At 41.2% G+C, this 23,450-nt stretch overlaps 1 protein-coding gene across 13 annotated transcripts in view; it reads right to left on the minus strand.

Annotated features, from left to right (window-relative positions):
• Positions 1 to 10,550, minus strand: part of CDK19 (cyclin dependent kinase 19) — a 107,201-nt gene extending 96,651 nt beyond the window's left edge. For 2 of the 13 annotated variants that reach the window (XR_011557405.1, XM_070733338.1), the window contains exons 1-3: positions 10,314 to 10,550; positions 9,866 to 10,018; positions 4,634 to 4,714 (exon numbers count right to left, since the gene is read on the minus strand). Coding sequence is in view for 6 of the 13 variants with exons in the window: in XM_070733338.1 (XP_070589439.1) it covers positions 4,634 to 4,714; positions 9,866 to 9,993 (209 nt within the window). In the remaining 7 variants the exon portion in view is untranslated. Of the gene's footprint in view, positions 1 to 820; positions 983 to 4,633; positions 4,715 to 9,865; positions 10,288 to 10,313 lie in introns of those variants that run through there. The other 11 variants (XM_070733341.1, XM_070733345.1, XM_070733346.1 and 8 more) reach the window with 9 other exon arrangements.
• Positions 10,551 to 23,450: the final 12,900 nt, after the last annotated feature.

Consider the following 23,450-nt stretch of genomic DNA (forward strand, 5'->3'; position numbering starts at 1 on the left):
GGGAAATATGTAACGAATCCGAATCCGATCGAACACTTGTAAGAGCTCCCCCCGGAGATGAGAACTGCCCCCACCCTCCTTGCCGTCCATAAACTCCTTAAAACTCACCTCTGCCGTCAGGTATGGGGGAATTGAGGCATTCCCCCCCTCCTCGGGCCTATACAATTTGTGTATGGTGTGTCTGTGTGTATGTCTGGTTTAATAATGGGGGTTTTTAAATGTTTTTTTAAAATTTATTAGATTTGTTATGAATTGTTTTATTGTATGTTGTGAGCCGCTCTGAGTCTACGGAGAGGGGCGGCATACAAATCTAAAAAATAAAAATAATAATAATAATAATAATAACAACAACAACAACCTCTATTATCTGCTCCCAACTACAGATAGTCCTTGATTTACAATGATTACACTTATGATCGTTGCAGCATCCTCACAGTCACGTGTTTTAGATTTGGATACCTGACAACTAACTCACATTTATGACGGTTGCAGTGTCCCATGGTCATGTGATCATCTTTTCGACCTTCTGATAAGTAAAGTCAATGGGGAGGTCATATTCATTTAACAACCATGTTACTAATATAAGAACAGCAGTGATTCACTTAGCAACTGGGGCAATAAAATAGGACAAAACTCACTTAACAAAGTTCTCACTTGGAAAGGTAAATTTTGAGCTCAACTGTGGTTGGAAGTTGAGGAATACCTATATAGTACTATAGTACAATAGATGAGAAAGTGTAAGTAGTAACTGAGGGGCAGAGATGTTTCTTTGTGTAATGTGCCCTACAAGTCTTTTGCATGAAAAGGGGCATTGGCTTACCTGAATGCCTACTCTCAATTGGTTGTGCAATAGTCCAGGATGGGTTGTTACCGTCTGATCTTCTTAGTTACTCAGACTATTTTGCAACCATGCTGGAGAATTTGTGAAAACTGGAAATCAGAACAGCAATACAGTATATGGATAGTTTCTTAACAGTTCAATGTTAGAAAAGTCTTGCTATTTTCTATTGAAGTAGGGTTTACAGTTCCAAAGTAATAATATCATTTTTAATGTATGTGTAGTCATAACTATAATTTAGAAAAGTCCTTCCTAAAAATCCACCACTAGCCATATTAAAGTTTGCTATCAATAATGCATAATTAAATTGGAATACAACTTTTTATGGTCTTTGCCTTCCTCAAGTTTTAGTGTATATAAATTCTGAATTTAAAATTCAGTACACAATCTAAATCATCGGGAAGTGACAAAGTGGCTCCATAATTATTACATCAAAATTGCATCTAACCAAGTATATCCACATCACTATATGAATAAATCATGAAAATCTTGCTGATTTTCCAGCCATGTTTTTTATTTCTCTCGCACTTTACATCCCTACTACCACGGACACTATGATCATTTCTCTACACCTAATCTTCCAAAGCTAAGTTATCTGATCCTTTAAGACTAAAAGAAGTGCAGTAGCCAATATAATGATGCTGGATACTGCTGTATACTTTTCCAAAGTTAGAAGATTGGTCCAAAGTTCACAATACTGTATGATGAGGATGAAATTGGGTATTTCTTCCATGTTTTTTAGTTTCACATTGGAATGAAAATGTATATAAACAGAAAAACAGAGACAGAATTAGTAATGCCATGCTCATAGAGAAAGCTGTTGGTTGGACACGATGTCTTCCCAATATATTCATAATAATATGTTGGTGTAGGATATCATATGGCCCAAAGCTAACTGTAGAATATAACATCTCAGATATATTAAATTTAATATCATGCATTGTTTGTTCCTGTCGAAGGCTAGATCCATATTTAGTTCTATATCCAAAGTTAAATAATCTTTATTATTATTATTATTATTATTATTATTATTATTATTATTATTATTATTAATTAGATTTGTGTGCCGCTTCTCTCCGAAGACTCTTTGGCCATATATTCACATTATCAATCAAGCTGTCTTCAAAATTCAAAATTCAGTAAGGAACAGAGAATAAGTAACCAATTTATTATTATATCATTGTTTTGCAGAATTTTGAATACATTGTTGTTGATATACAATCAAAACAATATGTATACTTAGATATTCTTAGAAAGAATATCAGACTAAGAAAAATCTAGAGTTTGTCAACTGTCAAAATTGTCAAAATTAGAGTTACTAATTTAGAACTACTCTTAAAAAATGTTTAGCCATTGAGAGACATAGAGAGCAATGACACAATAATTATATCAAAACATCAAACAGAAATTTTCATCACTTCTGAGTGAGGAGTGATTGAGTGTATTTTTAAAAAAAACTGAATTAAACTTGTCAGAGGTATTACAAAGCTGAGTTTCCTGTTCCACAAAGAAGATAACTCTCATATTATTTGGTGGTCTAATGCCAAATTTCAGCAGTTTGACCTTGGGGAATTCTTGAACCTACAATAAGAAATGGAAGCAACTTATAGCAACCAATTGTCCTTCTGGGACACATTATGCAAACTGAGCAAAATTTAGGGCAAACAACATATATATTCCATTCTCTGAGCCTACATCTTCAACTACAATTTCATTTAATAGACAGACACATAGCTGAATAAAATTTTAACAGGCATTTCTAATATATATTTTCAACATATTTCCATATTTATAGACTGCCAACTTTTTTTTCTTTTTCAGTAGAGATTGTTCAGAAGCTGAAGTCAATTCTACTACAGAATTAAGGGGTCTATATTGGCCTGAATATGTCTTTACTCAAATCTTCACCCAAGAAAAATACTACAGCAATATCTATGACGAAAGGAGAGATAAAGTGCCTGACTAGCTAACTAAAAACAGTTCCACTTTACCTTGGCAATGAGTAAATTCCATTGCTATTTCCTACCATCTAATGTATCAGAACAGGAAAGGCATTGCTTAGACATTTTAATTCACGTTTTTTAATTATCACAATGATGACATTGGGAGATAATTTCTAGCCGTATTTGCTCTGTTTACAAGAAAAATAGGGGGGGAAATCCCTAATTTTAAAAACATAAAGTGGAGCTGGTCTGGATCACATCAAAATACACACAAAACTTTTTGTATTCTTTTGAGCTCTAGTACTCCTTTAACTCAGTTGTCACCCTACAATTTAACCACCTATTTCGGCAGATTTGATAGAAAAGGAAATTGCTATCATTAAATTACTTTAGAGATTATGTCTTAAATCTGTGTCTTTTTATGCTTTTATTATAGCACTCTGCACTCTATGATGTAGAATCCCTTGAAAAACAAATCCTCCCAGGTTTCTGTTTAGCCCATTATACCTTCTATTTAAACCATACATTTATAATCTTGACTTGAAAGACTTTTAGTATAGAAGCTTATATGCTACCCCTCTTCAAATGTCAGACGTGTGAATTAACGCTGTTCCCCTTCATATCTTTGACTAATACTTTTTCAAATGTGGGCATGATCATCATCTACTTGGAAGTCAAAGCATTTGAAGAATGAAGAAGAACATACAGAATGTAAGCATAACAAATTAGTCCTCCTATACATGCAAGTATATTGAGCCGCCCCAAATTTTCGGAGAAGGGCGGCATACAAATCTAATTATTAATAATAATAATAATAATAATAATAATAATAATAATAATAATAATAATAATAATAATAATAGAAGTATAACAGGATGGTTACTCCCAAATCTGCCCAATGCTCCGTGTCATAAAGAAATACATTAGAAGGTCTGACTAATTATAGTCTTTCCTTTCTCCTTTTAATCTACTGCATCATACAACAATTATTTCAACTATTACATTGCAGTACTTCAATGACTGCCAAAACCTTCTGAAATACAAATATAATTCACTTCTAGAATTTCTTTTAAACTACTAGTTAAATGGGTAAAAAATAAACTACTATGCCAGGAAGCTATAATTTTGTTTCAAATTGGCATTTGGATCCATCAATATATGATTGTGATTTTACAATTAGCTTAGAATATCTATTTATTATTCAAATGTATATAGTTGCCCATCATATAGATATAGATGTACAGTGGTACCTCTACTTAAGAACTTAATTCGTTATGTGACCAGGTTCTTAAGTAGAAAAGTTTGTAAGTAGAAGCAATTTTTCCCATAGGAATCAATGTAAAAGCAAATAATGCGTGCAAACCCATTAGGAAAATAAAAGCTTGGAATTTGGGTGGGAGGAGGAGGAGGAAGACAGTCGCTGTTGAAGGAAGAAGGTGAGGTGAGGAGAATCAAAAAAATCCAAAACTTTAAGGCTTACCAAAAAAAAGAGGTACTTTGAGGCGGCGAAGAGGAGCACGCGCCTCCCATACACCCAGCGCGAGGCTGTCTCCCATACACTGCGCCAGAGTGAGAAACCCAGGGGGAATGGCAGGAAACTGGCCAGGCCTTCAGGCTGCTCTCAAATTTCCTGGGAATTTTTTCTGGGCTTGGATTCTTAAGTAGAAAACGGTTCTTAAGAAGAGGCAAAAGAATCTTGAATACTGGTTCTTATCTAGAATATTTCTTAAGTAGAGGTACCATTGTATTTGGAAAGCTTACAAACAATCTAAATATAAAAACAACAAAAAAGAACAGCCCACAACTTAAAAAGAAGAAAAAAGCCTATTTAAAAAACCTTTATAAAACTCACAGCTGAGGCATCCTGTTCATGACAAAAGACCAGTTGATCCTTGGCAGGGCAGTCTCCTTCCAAGGCACAGGAGGGATGGGGCTGGCAGGAAGGAGACACACAGAAGGAGAACACCAAGACATGCTCCTCAATGTTATGTGTATTTACTTAAAAATAAATGCCACTATGTTAATTGCCTCCCCCTGTCCTCAATAAATCTAAGCAAAGCTTGCAACTTTGAATTTGAAAGTATTGGAATCACAAATGCTTTGGACATATACAAAGTATGTACAGTATATAACATGTATACAAGATATCCAACAATCCAACAAAGAGGTGCTCTTTGACTTGTGCGTTTTTAAGTCACCCACATCCCGCAGAGTAAAAAAGCTAAGAAATTCCAATATCTCTGAGGCTGTGCGGCCATTTTCAATGTTTAATTTCCAAATGAGCCCCAAAAGCAAATTTAATTATGTGCAACAGCTGGGACCTTATGCACAATGATACAAACTAGTGACAATAAAGGACTAAGTCCAATTAGTCACATATTCTCATTAGTTCACCTTTGCTCTAGCTTCAGAAGACAAGGAATCATTAATGGGTAAAATGCTTCCTACTTTTAGGTGCCTCTGGTGGAATGGTATCTAGGGATCCCTTTTTTTTTGTCTTAATAGCAACAGCACTGAGATTTATATACCACTTCATAATGCTTTACAGCCCTTTCTAAGTGGTTTACACAATCAGCACATTGCCCCTGATAAACTAGGTCCTCATTTTACTGACCTTAGAAGGATGGAAGGATGGGTCAACCTTGAGTCTCGAACTGACAAACAGTTTTATTAATAGTTTTATTTGGCATGCACAGTACAGTTAGTCCTTCATTAACAACCATTTGTTTGGCAACTGATTCAAAATTACAGGGGCACTGAACAAGGAGACTTTGCAGCTGGTCTTCAAAGTTGTAGCCACTGCAGCATCTCTGCAATTCATGATCGAAATTCAGATGCTTTGCAAGATAGCTTGCAATTGCAGATATGAGGGTCACAGCATCCTGCTATCATGTGGTCACCATTTGCGACCTTCACTGCTAGTTTCCAATAAATGAGTCAATGGGGAAACTAGCAGGTCACAAATGGGAATCGCATGATGTCATGCCTAACGATTGTATGGAAATATCTAATGAATGCAATTAGAATTGCCAATATAAGTCAGCATGGTCATGTAACGTTGAAGTTTACTACCACGCCGCATAGTAAGAGAGTTCTTGGTTCCAAATGCAATCATTAACTGAGGACTACGTATATCGGATCTGATGATTTTTAAAGGTAGGAGCCAATCACTTCAATATCCAGTGCAATAAATTTTTCAAATCCTTTCTCTTTCTCCATCATCCCCCGTGCAGAACAGATCACATTATCTGACTGATTGGCTCCCTAGAACTTCTGGGTATTTCCTAAAATAATTTATTCTTCTTTAAATGTAAAGTCTGGGATTTACCATTAAACTTGTGAGGGGGGGTGTATTTCCATGGTATACAGCTTCCCTTGCTTTTTTTTTTTTTTGCACTTTCCTTCAACTTATGTTTTTAATTATTTTAAATTGTACCTTAGGAAGATACAGGTAAACACTTAAGAGGTTTTTGTGTGTGTGTGTGTGTGTGTGTGTGTGTGTGTGAGAGAGAGAGAGAGAGAGAGAGAGAGAGAGAAGGATTTTTAGTTACATTGTTACATTACATACTTTCATGGTATTATTTTCTTTGTACATTTGTATTCATTTTGGCATTTGGAATTTTAGAGCAGCTGTGTAAGTTGACACTAAAGGGAGGTGTGATAGCAAAAAGTTTAGTAATCTCTGCTCGACAAGACAGAAGCAATTTTTAAGGTGGTTATGAAATTATTAAAGAATCCTTCAACCTGATTATTTTTCTCACTTTTTCCTTTTTCCATACATTTTTCACTTATGTCTTTCATGTTTTTCTGTGCAATTAATTGCTAAAGGAACAGAAAGATCACTACATCCTCCTCCTTTCCTCTTCTATTTTACAGTCCTGGTTTTGGAAAGGGCGATTGATGCTACCTGTTGTAGTGAACTCATTTGTGAGGCATGCCATCAAAATAATAAATAGTAGTAGAAAGAGAGATCTCCTGCCCCAAGATCCCGGGAATCTCCTCATTTAATACACCTCAGCTTGGCCATTTTGCTCTTGCATTTCTCTGCCCACAGAGATATTTATATAAACAAAAGCACAAGCAACCACTCCTGTCCTTGCTAGATGGTGATGCAGTGCCAAAGTCAGGCCGAAGTCTTCATGTGGAGTGCGAGAGTTCAGCCTGACACAACACAAGGGGGGATGGGAGGGGTAGTGAGTAGTCAGAGGGGAAAGTTACTAGACACAACCAAAGATTCCTTTCTCCAAGCCAAGGTCACCGTTTGTTCTGCCTCAACGGAAGAGAAGAGGAAGTTGATAAGCCCCTGCACACAGACTGGCTCTCATGATGAATTTGTGGGTGTGGGGGATATAACATGAACCTTAACCTAGGTGGGATTCTGGGAAGGACTCAGAAACGGAATGACAATGGCGTAGCTAACATGGTTCTCTTAATAAATCAAGCTCTGATTGAGAGAATTGGACTGGGACTTGTTTTATTTCTCAGATGCTATTTAGAACGCTGACAGCCAATAGTGCTCAGCTTACTTCCATCCGTTCGTTGACTGTTCAAAGTTACAGTGACATTGAAAAAAATTAACTTACAACCAGTTCTGTAAGTCACAGCAGCCCCACAGTCAAATGATCACAATCCAGGCATTTCGGTGCCTGGGTCGTGATTATGGCCACATCATATAATAGGCATTTGCTCGCTTCCCACAAGCAAAATCAATGGCTAGCAGGGAAGGTTGCAAGCTGCCCCAGTAAATTGCTCCTACTTCTAAGAGCCTACTACTGCATAGAACAGTGATAGCAAACCTATGGCACGGGTGCCGCAGGGGGCATGCGAAGCCATATCTGTTGGCACGCAAGCTGTTGCCCTAGATTAGCTCCAACGTGCATGTGTTTGCTGGTCCGCTGATTTTTGGCTCGCACAGACGCTCTGGGTTTTTGGCTTCCAGAGAGCATCCAGGCGGATGGGGGAGGGAGTTATTACCCTCTCCTGGCTCCAGAGAAGCCTTTGGAGCCCGGGGAAGGCAAAACACGAGCCTACTGGGCCCACCAGAAGTTGGTAATCAGCCTTCCAGAGGGCCTCCAGGGGGCGGGGGAAGCTGTTTTCGCCCTCCCAAGGCATTGAATTATGGGTGTGGACACTCGCGCATGCACAATAGCCCACACCCATGTTTTTTTGGCACCTGAGGAAAAAAAGGTTCGCCATCACTGGCATAAAGTAAGAGATTTCAGGGAGCAGATGCTTTATCTCATTCCAGCCTTATTCTGAGAGGAGGGGGACTCAGTAATGGCCAACCAAAATTTTTACTGTCACACTGTGGGTGTGGCTTATTTTGTGGGTGTGGCTTAATGGTCATGTGACTGGGTAGGAGTGTCTTGGTGGCCATGTGACCAAGGGGGAGTGGCTTGAACGATCATCATCGTTCAGATGAACTGTTAAGTCCTCGACTTACAACCTTACCAGTGTCACTCGCTGGGATGACAATTTGCTTTGCGTTTCCCGCGCTCTCCTTCCTGGGTGCACCCCACCGCCTCATGCTGGGTAGCTAGGTGAACAGGTGCTCCCAGAAGCATAAATGCTGCCAGTGCTGCTTCCACCCACGCCTTCTGTTTACACCTCAGGTGGGAAGTGGCTGCGTGAGGCTGGAGGGGAGCCGGGCTGGAGAGAGGGAAGCTTTTGCGAGGCCAGGAAGGAGGAAAGAGGGGAAAAGCAAGGAGCCCAGATGCAGCAGAGAAATAAAGGAGAGCTGAGCTGAGACCAGTAATCCAGGAAGTGACAGCTGCCGATCAGCTGGAGCTGTGCAGTCATCTTCATTTTCACCGGTGGAACTGTGTTCCACAACATCCTATCTGCTGCCCACCCCTGGAGGGACTAGATCCAATTAGCATACTTCTTCAAACCTCAGAATGAAACAGAAGAACCCTACAGGCAATGTTTCCTTGTACCCAAGTCTTTCTTTTTGATGGTCCCACTATGCCTAAATCCTTCCTGCTGCACTACCAGTGACAAGGATGCATGTCCACTCTAAAGAGGAAGGAGACAGCAGCAACCATGCAATCCCTTCCATTCTTGAGCTCAACACCAAGAAAAACAGAAGCCAAATAAACTGTATAAAGGCAGTAGCTGATCTTGCATTTAAACCGAGGAGCTCTTCTCACTTTTTTCCCCATAAAGTACAGCAAGAAACAAGTTGTGGAACTAAGTTGAATGCACTCAGAGTTGCCAAAAGAGAGCAAGTGGGAAGATAAAATGCCCTAGGACCTAAGACTAGGATAGTCATCTCTATGTTGGGTTGTTCACACCCAGCAAACATTTGGCTCAAAGTGCCTGTTCAAGCAAAAACGTTTAGGTAGCGTTGGGGAAGAAATCTTCGATGCTGTGATAATGCAGGGAGGGAGGAAAATTGCATGGCTTCTACCAAACTGGAAAAGCAAAAGAGTTCCTTCCCGAGAAGCCGACTTGTCCGCTTTCTGGCTAGGGAAACTCACTTATGACACTCGATCTTTGCTCCTTGTTGAAAAGAAAAGAAGGAAAGCGGGAAGAAATGACTTGATCGCATCATTTAATGATCCAACCGGGCGGCTCCTTTTCCTTAAACGGCAGAAATCGCTGCGCTAAGCAAGTTTTTTCTCCCCCCCCCCCAAAAAACCAAAGATTTAATTACAATTTCAACGGGATGGCCTTTGACTGTGTTTGTTTTTTTTCCCTGCATGGGATTCGGGTGGCAGCAGAAAAAGGATCAATGCAGAAAAGATGCTTTTTGCTATTCCCAGGGTTCGAATCCCGGCACGAGCAATCCGTCTCACGCTGTGGAGAGTTTTCTCGACTCTGGCTCCGCCCACCCTCGGCCCCGCCCACTGTGACCCTTAGCTCCGCCCACCCAAGGCTCTCCCTGCAGTTAGCTGCCCTGCCCTCCAACCCCCCAGCCGCCCCAACCCGACGGGTGCTGGGATATTAAGCCCCCGCTGCTTCGGGGCGGCACCGCGGAAGGGAGCGGGGCTTGAAAGTTCAGCCGCTGCGAGAACCGGCGCCTCCTAACCTCGGCTCCCCTGGGCCGCCGCCGCGCTCTTCCCGCCTGGCGGTTCCTCCTTACCCGTCCTTGCGCCGCGCTTTGTAGACGTGCCCGTAGGTGCCTCGGCCGACTTTGCAGCCCTCGTACTCGAACAAATCCTCCACCCGCTCGCGCTCGGCCGCCAGCTTGGATTTGAACTCGTAGTCCATGTCTTTCACCCATGGAAAGGAGCGACTAGAGAAGGAAGAGAGGGAGGTGGACAATGGGGTGAGGCGGCGGCAGCGACGACGGGACCGGCAGCGTTCAAGCGCAAGGGCACGAGGCCACCATACTGGGCACCATTTCCTTTTGGGGGGGGAAGATGTTGGGGGGGAGTCCCCTCAGCCGCCACCCGCTTCAACCACGGCTTCCAAGAGTTAGAGTCGCAAGGGCTTCTGGGTCAGGTAGTAGTGATGGAGGCGCGAATTCGCAGGCGCTTGGGGAAGACTGGGAATGCCGGAACTACAAGGCCCAGAATCTCTTGCAGTACCTCAGATGGCGAGCGCCTGCGCGTTGCGGCGCGCTCCCTCGATTTTTGCTGAGTGGGTGCTGGGAAGTTGCTGACTCTTCACGTTGTGAAGGAGTCGCGGATGGCTCGGTAGAGAAACCGGGAAGCGGGCTTATTCCCTTGGCCCGCCAACAGCTGCCTTCTTCTGGAGGGGAAAAAGTGGCCTACTACGAAGCTCGGTTAATTGAGAAGTCTCGCGCAGGGACTTGTTTATCTCCCGAGCTGTCATTCAGGTTGAAGCCCTACCCTTCATTCCTTCGCTCGCTACTATTGGGCAGAATTCGTCCCGCCTTTTCCTCCCCGACCAATGAGGCGGCCCGCTCGCCGAAATTAAAATACTGCCCTCTCAGTCTTTTAGTTGGAAGGGCGGAGCTTTGCGCTGAACGTTGCGGGCAAAGGACTCGGCTGTAGCTGTTCGTCCCCTCGCTCCAATGCTTCGGGTTTCCCGCCCTTCCCCCGTCCTAGATACATTATTAATGACTCTGGCCGTGCGATTCCCACCGATTGCTTGCTCGGCCTCGGCATAACGCTGGGCGAAAGAATAATGGTCACAATGAATAAGGCAAAAGCAAATGAGACATGCCATTAGATGGGTGGCATTGTTCTACAGGTAATGCGTATTAAAATCCGTCACTTTCCGATGAAAATTTAGGGCATCTAATCCTACTGGGAAAAGAATTGGAGATAAAGTCAAACATTTATTATTAATATTATTAATAATTATTTTTATTTATTTATTTATTTATTTATTTAGATTTGTATGCCGCCCTTCTCTGAAGACTTATTTATTTTTGTTTTGTCAAGTATGTATTGGTGGTATACAAAGATATAATATACTGCTCAAAAAATAATAATAATATATGGAACACTTAAACAACACAATATAACTCCTAGTAAATTAAACTCTGAAATCAAACTGTCAACTTAGGAAGCAACACTGGCTGACAATCAATTTCACATGCTGTTGTGCACATTCAACTTTGTACAGAACAAAGTATTCAATGAGAATACTGATATTTCATTCAAATCCAGGATGTGTTCTTTGAGTGTTCCCTTTATTTTTTTGAGCAGTGTATTTATATACATGATACTAGTAAAAGAGAAATGTTAGGACAGGATGGAAGGCACCTGTGCGCTTGTGCACCCCCCTTAAAATCAAACATCTTTAGAGGTTTTTTGTATCTGCTTAAATGGAAAGCCCTGTAGCTTAAAAGCCGACTTGGAGAAATTATTTTCAAATATCTCATTTACCATCATCAGTTCCTAATGTACCTGACAAAACTTTCTTGAAATATTCAAAATATAAATTATCAATAGTTCAAAAAAGTCAAAAATTCTTACTACATGTTTCCACCTATTTTGACAGGCTTCCTGATTCTTCAATAAAAAATACCTAGAAAGGGAGAGGAGCATCAAACCTAGTTTGTTTACAGATTTTAAAAGGCTCAAAACAAATTCTCACCCACAGAATAGCCTTATATTTTATCTTTTGTGATAAAATATTGAGGGGTTGTGGCAACATTTTGATATGCATATATGCTTATTTTTTATTTTTAAGATGTTTTCTTTGCATTATGAACAAATATACTTACAGGGTCATTGTGGAGAAAGTGGGAAGAAATAAGTATGTTCACCTCCTTGGCTTACTTATAAAGTAAAAAGACAGCACTGGCATGGGAGCTGCTCACCCAGGAGAGCCTCCATTACACTGGCAATGGTGCCAGCTGGCAATGGTGCACTGTAACCAGAATTTGGGCTACCCGGCGGGTAAGGAGGCTGAAATAGCACTGGCCAAAGCGCTACGAGTGGCAGCTCCACTTGCAGCAACGCCCCAAGTTGTACCTCTTCGAGTACCTGCCAGTTGCCTATGGCTGCATGGTTTTTGCCACTCGCTTCCATGTGGATTTGGGGCAGCCAGCGCTGGTGGCAGGGCTGTGGCTGAAGCTGGGCAATGAGCTGCACTCCATCAGTGAGCTGAGCCAAGTCATGCCGGCTTTCCTGCATGACGCCAACTGGCTAGCTGTGGGCCACCTGCCTGTTTTGGAGAAGGAACTGTAGCCACTGCTAATGGTGGAGCAAAACAACTTTGGGGTTGCTTCAGACAGGCGGAGTGGGCGGGAGGACTCGGCTGTGCCTGTGGCCCCACCAGTTTCCCACAGGCGGAGGGAACAGGGGGGTGCTGTTCCTGCAGCCGGTGGAGTTTTGGAATCACAAAGCCGCCAAGAAGACTGCAAGGTCCGGCCTCCTGCACCTCCTGAGTCCCCGTGTGGGAACCCTGGATCCCCTTCCAAAGTCTACATGGCAGGCAGCATAGTGGTGCCAAGCAGGAGCCCTGGCGGGCACAGTACTAAGTAGGACAGAGCTGCTAGAATGCACCGAGAGCTCAGCCGGCCGCGGGAGGCCTTGGAACAGCCAGGCAGGGTGGCCCTGACCCAGCTGCAGCCCTCGTGGCATTGGAGGTGGAGGCCAGTTGTGTAGTTGGGGCTGCCCCTGCAGCAGCAGAGCCACACATGCCCTGATAGCTCTGTGCAGCAAGGAAGACCGGGCAGGCAGCAAGGAGGTACATGTGGAGGTGTCCTGGTAGCCTTGGGGTAGGGCAGGCTGTTCCGCCCTCAGGAGGGAATGCCCCACAAATACAGGCCGGAGATGAGGGAAAGGCTTTGGCATCCAACTGCCTCTGCTTTGTTGTCCTCCGGGTCAGGGCAGCACAAAAGGGGCTTTTGCAAGAGACAACTGGACTTTCTTGGTTCTTCCTTGAAGATGTTTTGCTTCTTATCCAAGAACTGAAGAAGCTTCTTGGATCAGGAGTGAAAGGTCTTCAAGGAAAAACCAAGAAAGTCCAGTTGCCTCTTGCAAAAAGTGAAAGCTCAAAGATTGCAAGCTGCCCTGGAGAGGGGGCTCCTGTTTTTCAGAAGGCAATTTATTACTTGTTGCAAATGCTTTCAAAAGTTTTTTTAAAAGTTGGCCACACTCACTCAGACACATGACACACACACCCCAAAACCGGTGGGGGGAAAAAATTAGATTTTACCACTGGTCCGCGGGATTTAAAATTATGATCTTGGTGGTCCCTGAGATCCAAAAGGTTGGGCACCCCTGCACTATAGCATCCTTTTGAAGGTAGGAGTTGAATCAATTGGTGTCTAAGATTTGAGAAGTCTCTAAATATTTTCCCCGCCCTCCTTTTGAGTCGTGCAGGATATAGGTCCTCAATGAAAGGCAGGTTGGTAGCAATTGTTTTTTCTGCCATTCTAATTATCCTCTGAAGTCTGTGTCTGTCTGGTTGGGTTGCAGAACCAAACCAGACAGTTAGAGAAGTGCAGATGACAGACACAATAATTCCTCTGTAGAACTGTATCAGCCGCTCCTTGGGCAGTTTGAGCTTCCTGAGTTGCCGCTGAAAGAACATTCTTTGTTGGGCTTTTTTGATGACGTTTTTGATGTTAGGTATCTATTTTAGATTTTTCGATATGGTAGAACCTAGAAATTTGAAGGTCTCTACTGTTGTGTTGTTTAGTATTGTAAGAGGGACAGGTTTCTCCTAAAGTCTACCACCATTTCTATGGTTTTGAAGGTGTTCAGTTCCAGATTGTTCCGGACGCATCATAACATTAGTTGTTCAACCTCCCATCTGTATGCGGATTCATCATTGTCTGGGAATGAGGACGATCACTGTTGCATCATCTACAAACTTCAGTAGTTTAAGAGACGGATCATTAGAGATGCAATTATTGGTACAGAGAGAGAAGTGGAGAAAACAGTCTTTGTGGGGGGAGCTATACTAATTGTACAGGTATCTGGTGTGATTCTGCTTAGCTTGACCTGCTGCTTCCAGTTTGTTAGGAAGCTTACAGGTGTGTTCAGGTACCACTAGCTGGCTCAGCTTAGAAGAGTGTCTGGAATGATAGTATTGAATGTTGAACTAAAGTCTAATGTTGCTATGCTACTATCACTTTCTTCCAAATCCCAACAGGCAATATCTTAATGCCTGAATTAAAAAGACCACCAGCCATCCACCTTCAGTATTTTACAATGCTGCCTGAAAGAAGCTAAGTCTTACTCTATACATTGGAAGAGAGCACATTGTTAAGCTATGCAGAATGGAATAAAATGTACTGAATGCAACATAATCTGCAACTACCGTTACCTTATCATTTATGTAACAAAACATAAACCAGAATACCTCCGAGACCGTCTTCTGCCGCATGAATCCCAGCGACTGGTCATGTCCCACAGATTCAGCCTTCTCCAGTTTCCGTCAACTCGACAATGTCGCTTGGCGGGACCTAGGGGGAGAGCCTTCTCTGTGGGGGGCCCGGCCCTCTGGAATCAGCTGCCCCCGGAGATTCGTACTGCCCCTAGCCTCCTTGCCTTCTGTAAGAATCTGAAGACTCATTTATGCCACCAGGCCTGGGGCCATGAGATCCTTGGTCCCTGGCCAATGAATGTGTTGAGAGAATGTTGAGTGAATGGAATGATTGTTTTTTATGCTTTGGTGTTTTTTTAATTAATTAATTGGATTCAAGATATTGTATACTGTGTATTATATGTTGTGAGCTGCCCCGAGTCCTCGGAGAGGTGCGGCATAAAAATCCAATTAATAAATAAATAAAATAAATTATAGTTTACTATTTGTGTATGCTTTAGATTTTTTTCCTGTCACGTTGTGATTGAAAGTGCTAAAGGATTTTTTGCACTGCAACTTTAAGTCCTTGTCTCCCATGGATAAACTAAATAGAAATGAAGCCTGCTTCAGAAATTATTTTCTGGGATTCAACCCATTCCTCTGCTTTAATCATGGGAATAGCCAGTTATTGTATCTAGACTGCAGTTAACACAGCCCGTGCTTCTTTTCCTTTCTAAAAAAGCAAATGTCAATTGCTTTTGTTTCTGTGGTCATGTCTTTTTGAGGGCCAGTGGAAAAGTTTTTTTTTAAAAAAAGCTACTGCTTTATCATTCTTCCTGTCCCTTGTGTTAAAAGAGGAAACTTGTCAGAACTTCAATAAATTTTACTTTTAAAAAACAGCTAAACCAGTTGGAGGGGGGGAGCTGCATCAGCATAGGCAGTGATAATGAAAACAAGGTTACCCACGCCTACATTAAAATTTACTTCAAAGTTGTAATATGTATTGATGCACTTCATTCGTAAATGAACATTTTATAATAATGACAGCATTAAACATTGCCATCTGCTTCAAAGCTAGAACTTATATGGAATAGCATAACATAAAAAGAAAAGAGTTAAATCATACAGGAGAAGCCTATACCGTGATGGCAAACCTATGGCACGCATGTCACAGGTGGCACACGGAGCCATATCAGAGGGCATGTGAGGCGTTGTCCTATGTCAGCTGCACTGCACAGGCGTGTGCTAGCCAGCTAATTTTCGGCCTTGGGGAAGGCTGTTTCGCTATCGCTTCAGGGAAGTTTCCTGAAGCCCCGGAGTGCGAAAAGGGGCGAGTACAAGTGCACTAGAGTGCCTTCCGTCCCCTGTCCTATTGCTCTCCTATATCTCCTATACCTTTCTTCTATTCCTATATCTCTTCTTCTATTCTTTCATTGATATGTTCTATTGCTATATCTTCTTTTCTATTATTTCTTAGATATATTTTACTATGAGTATCTCCTCTATAACCTTCATCATGTATTTTACTATGTGTATATAGATATATACTCACTAAAACCCTCATTGTGTATTGGACAAAATAAATAAATAATTAATTACTTAAAAAAACAGCCCAACAGGCAAACTGGAAGTTCGGAAAACGGACTTCCAGTTTGCCCATTGGGCTATTTTCTTCACTCTGGTGCTTTAGGAATAATAATAATAATTTATTAGATTTGTATGCTGCCACTCTCTGAAGCTTCCCTGAAGGCTCTGGAGTGCGAAAAACTACACAACGGGCAAATCGGAAGTCTGTTTTTCTGAACTTCCTATTTGCCCATTTTTTTCACCATCCCAGGCTTCAAGACTTGTGCACATGCGCAGGGATGGGGGAGAATTGTGTGCATGCATGCACAGGGGCAGCGCGGGGGAGTGCACATGTGGGGGGGATAGGGAATAGGTGTGAACACATACGCGCATGCTAGTACATGAACACAACATTTTGGCATGTGAATCAAAAAAGGTTTGCCATCACTGCCCTATACCACTTCACACAAATGGCTGTCCAGTCTCTTCGAAAAAGCCTCCAGTGATAGACCATCCACAACTTCTGAAGGAAGGCAAGCTGTTCCACTGGTTAATTTTTTTAATTTTAGGTTGCTTCTCTCCTTGATTAATTTCCCTCCATTGTTTCTTGTGTTGCCCTCTGTTGCTTTTGAGAATAGATTCACCCCCTCTTCCTTATGGCAGTCCTTCAAACATTGGAAGATTGCTATGTCAACCTCATCCTTTTCACTAAATTAGACATACCCAATTTACTGACACCTTGCATCCTGGACAAACTGTTTCAACTCCTACCCTCAAAACGTCGCTGCAGAGCACTGCACACCAAGACAAGTAGACACAAGAACAGTTTTTCTCGAATGCCACCACTCTGCTAAACAAATAATTCCCTCAACAGTCAAACTATTTACTAAGTCTGAACTACTATTACTACTAGTTTTTTCCCATCATTCCTATCACCCATTTCCTCCCACTTAGGACTGTTTCACTGTAACTTGCTGCTTGTATCCTTAAGATTTTTATTAATATTGATTGTTTCCTCATTGCTTATTTGACCCCTATGAAAATCATTCAGTGTTGTACCTCATGATTCTTGACAAATGTATCTTTTTCTTTTATGTACACTGAGAAAATATGCACCAAAGACAAATTCCTTGTGTCTTACTAAGGCTAAAGCAGTACTACCTCACATGATCTGAATTATCTGCTATAAAGCTACAGCATTTCATATTGGACCCAATTCAAATTTTCAATATATTCAAATGTTCACTTACCCCTAAGCCTCATACCAAGCTCTCAGTTTAATAAAATTCATTGGTTACATGGCTAACTAAATGATTGGAAGATTAAACTTTACTGGGCAGATTTTGGTTTATTTTACTATATTTTAAAGTATAGTTTAAATATATTTTTAAGTATAATTTACAAATGGGTCTAAGACTTATAGTTTAAATAAGTACAATTCCAGGTTTAAACCTGGAATACTTCTTAGTGCTTCCTTTTCTTATATTTAATGGAAAATAACTATAAATGAAAGTTATCAATTTCAAATACAGTACTACCCAATTATGCAACCTAAATTTTCCAGATAATAAGGGCAAATACCTGAGAAGTAATATTTCTAATTACTGTGTCCTCTTACATCTACGGTAATAGGATGCGATTTAGTAACCACTACTGTCATTAACAATTACAGGACATGCTGCAAGTGGCATAATAGGATTTGTTAACTTAGTCTATACTTTCACCCTTACTAAAAAAAAGAAGCATTCTATGAAAGCCTTAAGAAACCAAAACCATGATTAGTAACGGCAATATTTATGCACACATCTGCTTATAAACATATACTGTACAGTATATGGAAAATTATGGTGTAAAAATCTCTCTATATATAAAAGCCAAATACCACTCATTCATCACAAATTCTCCAGAACCATAAAGCCCACAAACCTGAAACTTGGCATGTATTTTCCTCTTGGCTTCTAGGTGCTTGCTAAGAAAGGATTTTTTGAAATGACCATCAGATGATTAAAATTTCTTATACAGTATTATATTAACACCTTCTGATGCTAAGAGTTACACATTCTACGTAAATGTTCAAGCTTTAAGGGTCAATGTATCAAGCCCAATTGTAACTACTCATTAATTTTCAAGCTTTAATTGTCAATTTATCAAGCTCAATCATAGAGTTTTGTAGTAAACCATGGGTATCCAGCTACTAGTATATTACAAATGATAAACAGTATGAATGAGTAAAATGAACCAAATAAAGGCATGTTCTGAGTTTGAAAACTCAAGAGAAGGCAAAAGATGTACTACGGCTTAATAAAGGTGGCCTAATATTGGCAAGTATAATTAGTGAATCTCTCAGGATACTAAATATATAATTATAAATGAATACTGTAAATGCAATACATGTTTGTTAAATTGTATTAACTGAATGATGGGAACAAGATGAAAGAGTTTTAAAAAGTGATTGAGTCTTTCAGAAATTCAATAATGAATGATAATTTATTTGGAAATATCCATTTTAAGAAGTTCTGTTTGGAACGTAAGATTTAAACATAAATCTATTCATATATATGCATATAAATGAATGAATGTAAATATAAAACTTTGATTTATATTTCATGCAGGTTTGAGAAGATTAGTGAAAGATACTTGAGTGGTTTGGGGTTTTTTTGAAGACGTTTTGCTTCTCATCCAAGAAACTTCTTCGGCTCTGGAGAAGCTGAAAAAGCTTCTTGAAAGAGAAGCGAAACGAAAAACAAAGTATAGTTGCCTCTTGAAAAAGCACCTTTGGGAGAAGTTCTGAAGTATTAAACAGATCACTGTTTGGTAGCACCAAGAGCTTGAGAACAAATCAACCTGGACCTGAACATAACAAAAGAAATAAATGTACAAGTTCTGTATGAAAAAGTATTTAAAAATACTCTCCCAATAAAATGAATAGAAACATGCAGAAACCCCTTATAATAGAATGAAAAGAATGGTAGAGTGATTAGAGTAGGTATCATCAGTAAGGACTGAAAGATTGGAGGAAGAATTATTACTAGGAGGAAGTGAGAGGCTGAGGCTGTAAGAATTGCATCAGGAGATGGCAATTTGGAGTGAGTTTCTATGTTGAGAAGTCCACCAAAATAGTATTGGAAAGGAAGTGATTTGGATCTAGAGCAGTGTTTCCCAACCTTGGCAACTTGAAGACATTTGGACTTCAACTCCCAGAATTCCCCAGCCAGCAAATGCTGGCTGGGGAATTCTGGGAGTTGAAGTCCAGATGTCTTCAAGTTGCCAAGGTTGGGAAACACTGATCTAGAGGACATAGAAGAAGAAAAGGGAATCCTAGGGAGGATCCAGGGAAATTGTGAGGGACAACAGAAACATTATTAGAATAGCGACAAATATAAAAAGGTATGACAGAAACTGCTGGATGAGCCATTCCAGGACAACTTGTAATTTGATACTGGCCTTCAGTTCAGCCTAAATGCTGAACTGGAGTCCAGTCTAGAGTCCTGATTGCTTCAGTCTGGAGTAGTGGTTTCAATCTGGAGTCCAAAGTCCAGATTGTTCATGCCTATGGTCTCAGGCTTTTGCTAGTATATACCAGTTCAATTTGTAAAAACCATGTCCATAGATAGTAAATAAATCAATCTGTAACATATTATTAAAACTTGAATGGCAGAAGGCAGTGAGTCTACTAGGTTCATGTATCTTCCTACAATGTTTTTCCCAAAATAAGACCCTGTCTTATATTTTTTGAACCCTGAAATAAGTGCTTAGCATTATTGCCATGCACTCAAAAACCTGATTGGGCTTCTTATCAGGGGATGTGTTATTTTGGGTAAAACAGGGTAGTGAGCACAGAAGGGTTCAGACCATACCCGGGGTGGCGCAGCAGGTATAGTGCTGTACCGCAAGCCACTGAAGCTGACTGTAGATCTGTAGGTCGACGGTTCAAATCTCATCACTGCCTGAAGGTTGACTCAGCCTTCCGTCCCTCCGAGGTGGGTAAAATGAGGACCCGGATTGTGGGGGCAATGTGCTGGCTCTGTTAAAAAGTGCTATTGCTAACATGTTGTAAGCTGCCCTGAGTCTAAGGAGAAGGGCGACTTAAAAATAGAATAAATAAATAAACACCCCAATTTAATTAGCAGCATGCCTGTCAGCTGGAATCCCCTTGTTCCATCCCTCTGCCCTGCGTGGCATTGACTGCTCTTGTGTTTCAGCCCTCTCTTCTCTGAAGCAAATGTTTTCCTGACTCCTTTTCCTGCTCTTTCAATTTCTCGTCCTTGAACACTGACACCATCACTAAGTGGGTCACTGTCACTAAGTGAATCATTCCAAGAATTGGCATAAATTATGTTACAATTTTGCTCTGCATTGCTGGCAGACCTGGAAATGACTATTCTTTTGCTCACATCACTAAAGCGATAGCCCTTTGAACAAGGCTCATAGCCTGTAAACCTGAATTTTCTAGCCTTTTGTTGATCTTTTCTCCTGATTGCTTTTGGAATGTGCACCCATGCACTGCTTCCAAACATCCTTAAATGTGCCAGAGATGGCTTTCTCTGATATAGCACTGCATATGGAGTATCATTGAGAAACTCCCCAGCCTATTAATTCAATAATTAGAAGTCAACATGGCTTCACCCCAATATAACCTGCTCAGACCAGAATTCTCCAGCAGTGAGTTCATTTGTTTGTTTGTTTTGTCAAGTGCATATTGGTGGTATACAAAGATATAATAATATTTATAATATAATAATAATATACCATCATACCGGACATTTATGCATGGTATGTCTGTGTGTGTGACTGTTAGCATATGGGGTTTTTTAAATATTTAAATATTTTAAATCTGTCTGATTGCTTATGATTTGTTTTTTACATGTTGTGAGCCGCCCCGAGTCTTCGGAGAGGGGCGGCATACAAATCTAAGTAATAAATAAATAAATAAATTCTCTTAACTAAATTAAACAAGCTAGTGGTACCTGGACACACTTGTAAGTGGATCACAAGCAGCAGGTGAAGCTTAGCACAGGGGCCCCCCAAGGCTGTGTACTCTCACCACTTCTCTCTATACACCAATGACTGCATCTCAAACGATCCATCTGTTAAACTACTGGACAGTGTTCCCTCTAATTTTTTGGGGGGGTGGGCGGAAAAGTATAGTGTCTGAGCGGCAGTCCCTTTGGGACTGGGCGGCACAGAAATAATAAATAAATAAATAAATAAATAAATGAATAATAAATAAACAAACAAACAAACAAACAAACAAATAAAAAACCCACCCTGTTTTGCCTCAGAGAATTTCAAAATAAAATACTGTACTGTGTGTCTATAACCATGAGCTCATAATAGGGCAACTCTATCAATATCAAAATGTCACTTAAATAGTTGAGCTAGTTTCAAACTAGATTTTGATTTTCTTTCTCTTCCTTACTCCCATTCTTTTTCTTTCTATTTTCCTTCCTCTCTTTTTTCTATCTGTTTCTCTCTCTTCCTCTCTTTCTCTCTCTCTCCTTCCCTCTCACTCTTTCCCTCTCGGCTTCTGGGCAGGTTTGGAAAACTCTGAGTTGATGATGATTTTTAAGTGAGCGATTGCTCACTGCTCAGCTTAGAGGGAACTATGCTACTGGAGTTTGCAGACGATACAACAGTGATCGGACTCATTCGGCCAGCACACACATGCACGTTGGAGCTGAGCTAGGGCAACAGCTCGCATGCCAGCAAATATGATTCCACGTGCCACTTGTGGCACTCATGCCATAGATTTGTCATCAGTGGTCTAAGGGTAAAGTTTTTGGGATTAGGTGATGATACTACAGAGTCTGGTAGTGAGATCCATGCATCAACTACTCGGTTACTAAAGTCATAGTTTGAGTTTACAGCAGTTTACGTTTGTATGTCTTGTGTGCTCATGTGTTGTTGTGGTTGAAGCTTCATTTGTAAAACACCATTCCATCTCTCAGACATGCCATTCTCAACTGCTGTGTACGGATTTGTGTGTCTGTGTTTTATTCCTAACTGTCCCAATCACTGTTGAAAATTTGCTGATATGAATTCTGAACCTCTGTCAGTTTGCAGCTCACATATCCTTTGCTTAAATTTCTGTAGCACCTCTATTTTACTCTTTAGTAAATAGCAGAACCCAAATCTACTGCGGTCATCTACAGCAGTGTTTCCCAACCTTGGCAACTTGAAGATATCTGGACTGGGAGTTGAAGTCCAAATATCTTCAAGTTGCCAAGGTTGGGAAATACTGATCTACAGTGACTAGCGCCCACTTTGCTCCTCCCAAACTGGCTTGCATTGGCCCAACCAAATCTGCATGTACTAGCTCTATAGAGTTCTTGTTGTCTGCCTTGTGCTACTCTTGCTCACTGGGAGTACCTTAGACTTTGATGATTTGCATGCTGCACAATCCAAGTATGCCTTACAAACGTTTAAGTTTAACCCTTCTCCAAACTGTTGCATCTTTTGCAAAACTCTGAAGCTGGCATAGCCAAGCTTTCTATGCAAGAGATGAACACATGAATCACGTTGTGCCACATTTCCAAATGTTTGGCCACATTGAACCTTTTGTCCCTGCAACACATAAAAGATTATCCTGCTTTATACACTCTCCCGCGACCCTCCTCTTCCCGGTCTCTTGATGCCCTGGTGGCGTGGCCACTTGTGGCTGAGCCAGGAGCATGCGCACATGTAGGTAAGCTGCTGCCCGCCCTGCATGCGCCTTTCCTGAACTTTGGCACTTGCTTGAGGTCTGCCCACATGTACACACACTCCCGGCTCAGCCACACCAGCCAGAGGGTCACAAGAGGAAGGGGGAGTGTGCAGGAGCAAAGTGGCCCTGTACCTGCCTTCATGCCACACTTGCATGTTCAGCAATCTTCACTTCCTGCCGCTTTGGGCTGGAGTCCAAAAAAGAAATGAGAGGGGCGAGAGGCAGGGTCAACCTGTTAAGGGGCAGAGAGCCCAAAGAGCCGCATGCGGCTCCAGAGCTGCAGGTTGCCAACCCATGAACTAGAGGCACACAAAAAACCCCATCAAGCTGCAGGAGCTTCAAAGGAGAATTAAGCATAAATGGTTCAGAGTCACACTTCCAAGTCAACTTGCCACCCAGGAACTCTTGAGCTATGTCATATCTACTTTTTGCCATCTGTCATTAAAGAATCCCACTTTCTGGCAGCTGCTACGGAATTAATTTATTTTCAGTGTCCTTGATACTTCCCAGCTGGGAATGAACCAGGGAAATTTCTTCCAACAGTACAAATACAAACAGTAGCAGTGATAATGCATCTCCTTGAAAGATTCCTCTCGATATTAATGTCTCTCAGTCTATCACCATTGACCAGCAACTGCGTCTTCCATTATGCCATTGATTTTTGCACAAATGTTCTGATGTTTCTACTGACTCATTATTTCTAGGCACTTGATTATCCAATTAT

This window comes from Erythrolamprus reginae, chromosome 1, assembly GCF_031021105.1.
Source record: "Erythrolamprus reginae isolate rEryReg1 chromosome 1, rEryReg1.hap1, whole genome shotgun sequence".
NCBI classification, from domain to species: Eukaryota; Metazoa; Chordata; class Lepidosauria; order Squamata; family Dipsadidae; genus Erythrolamprus; species Erythrolamprus reginae.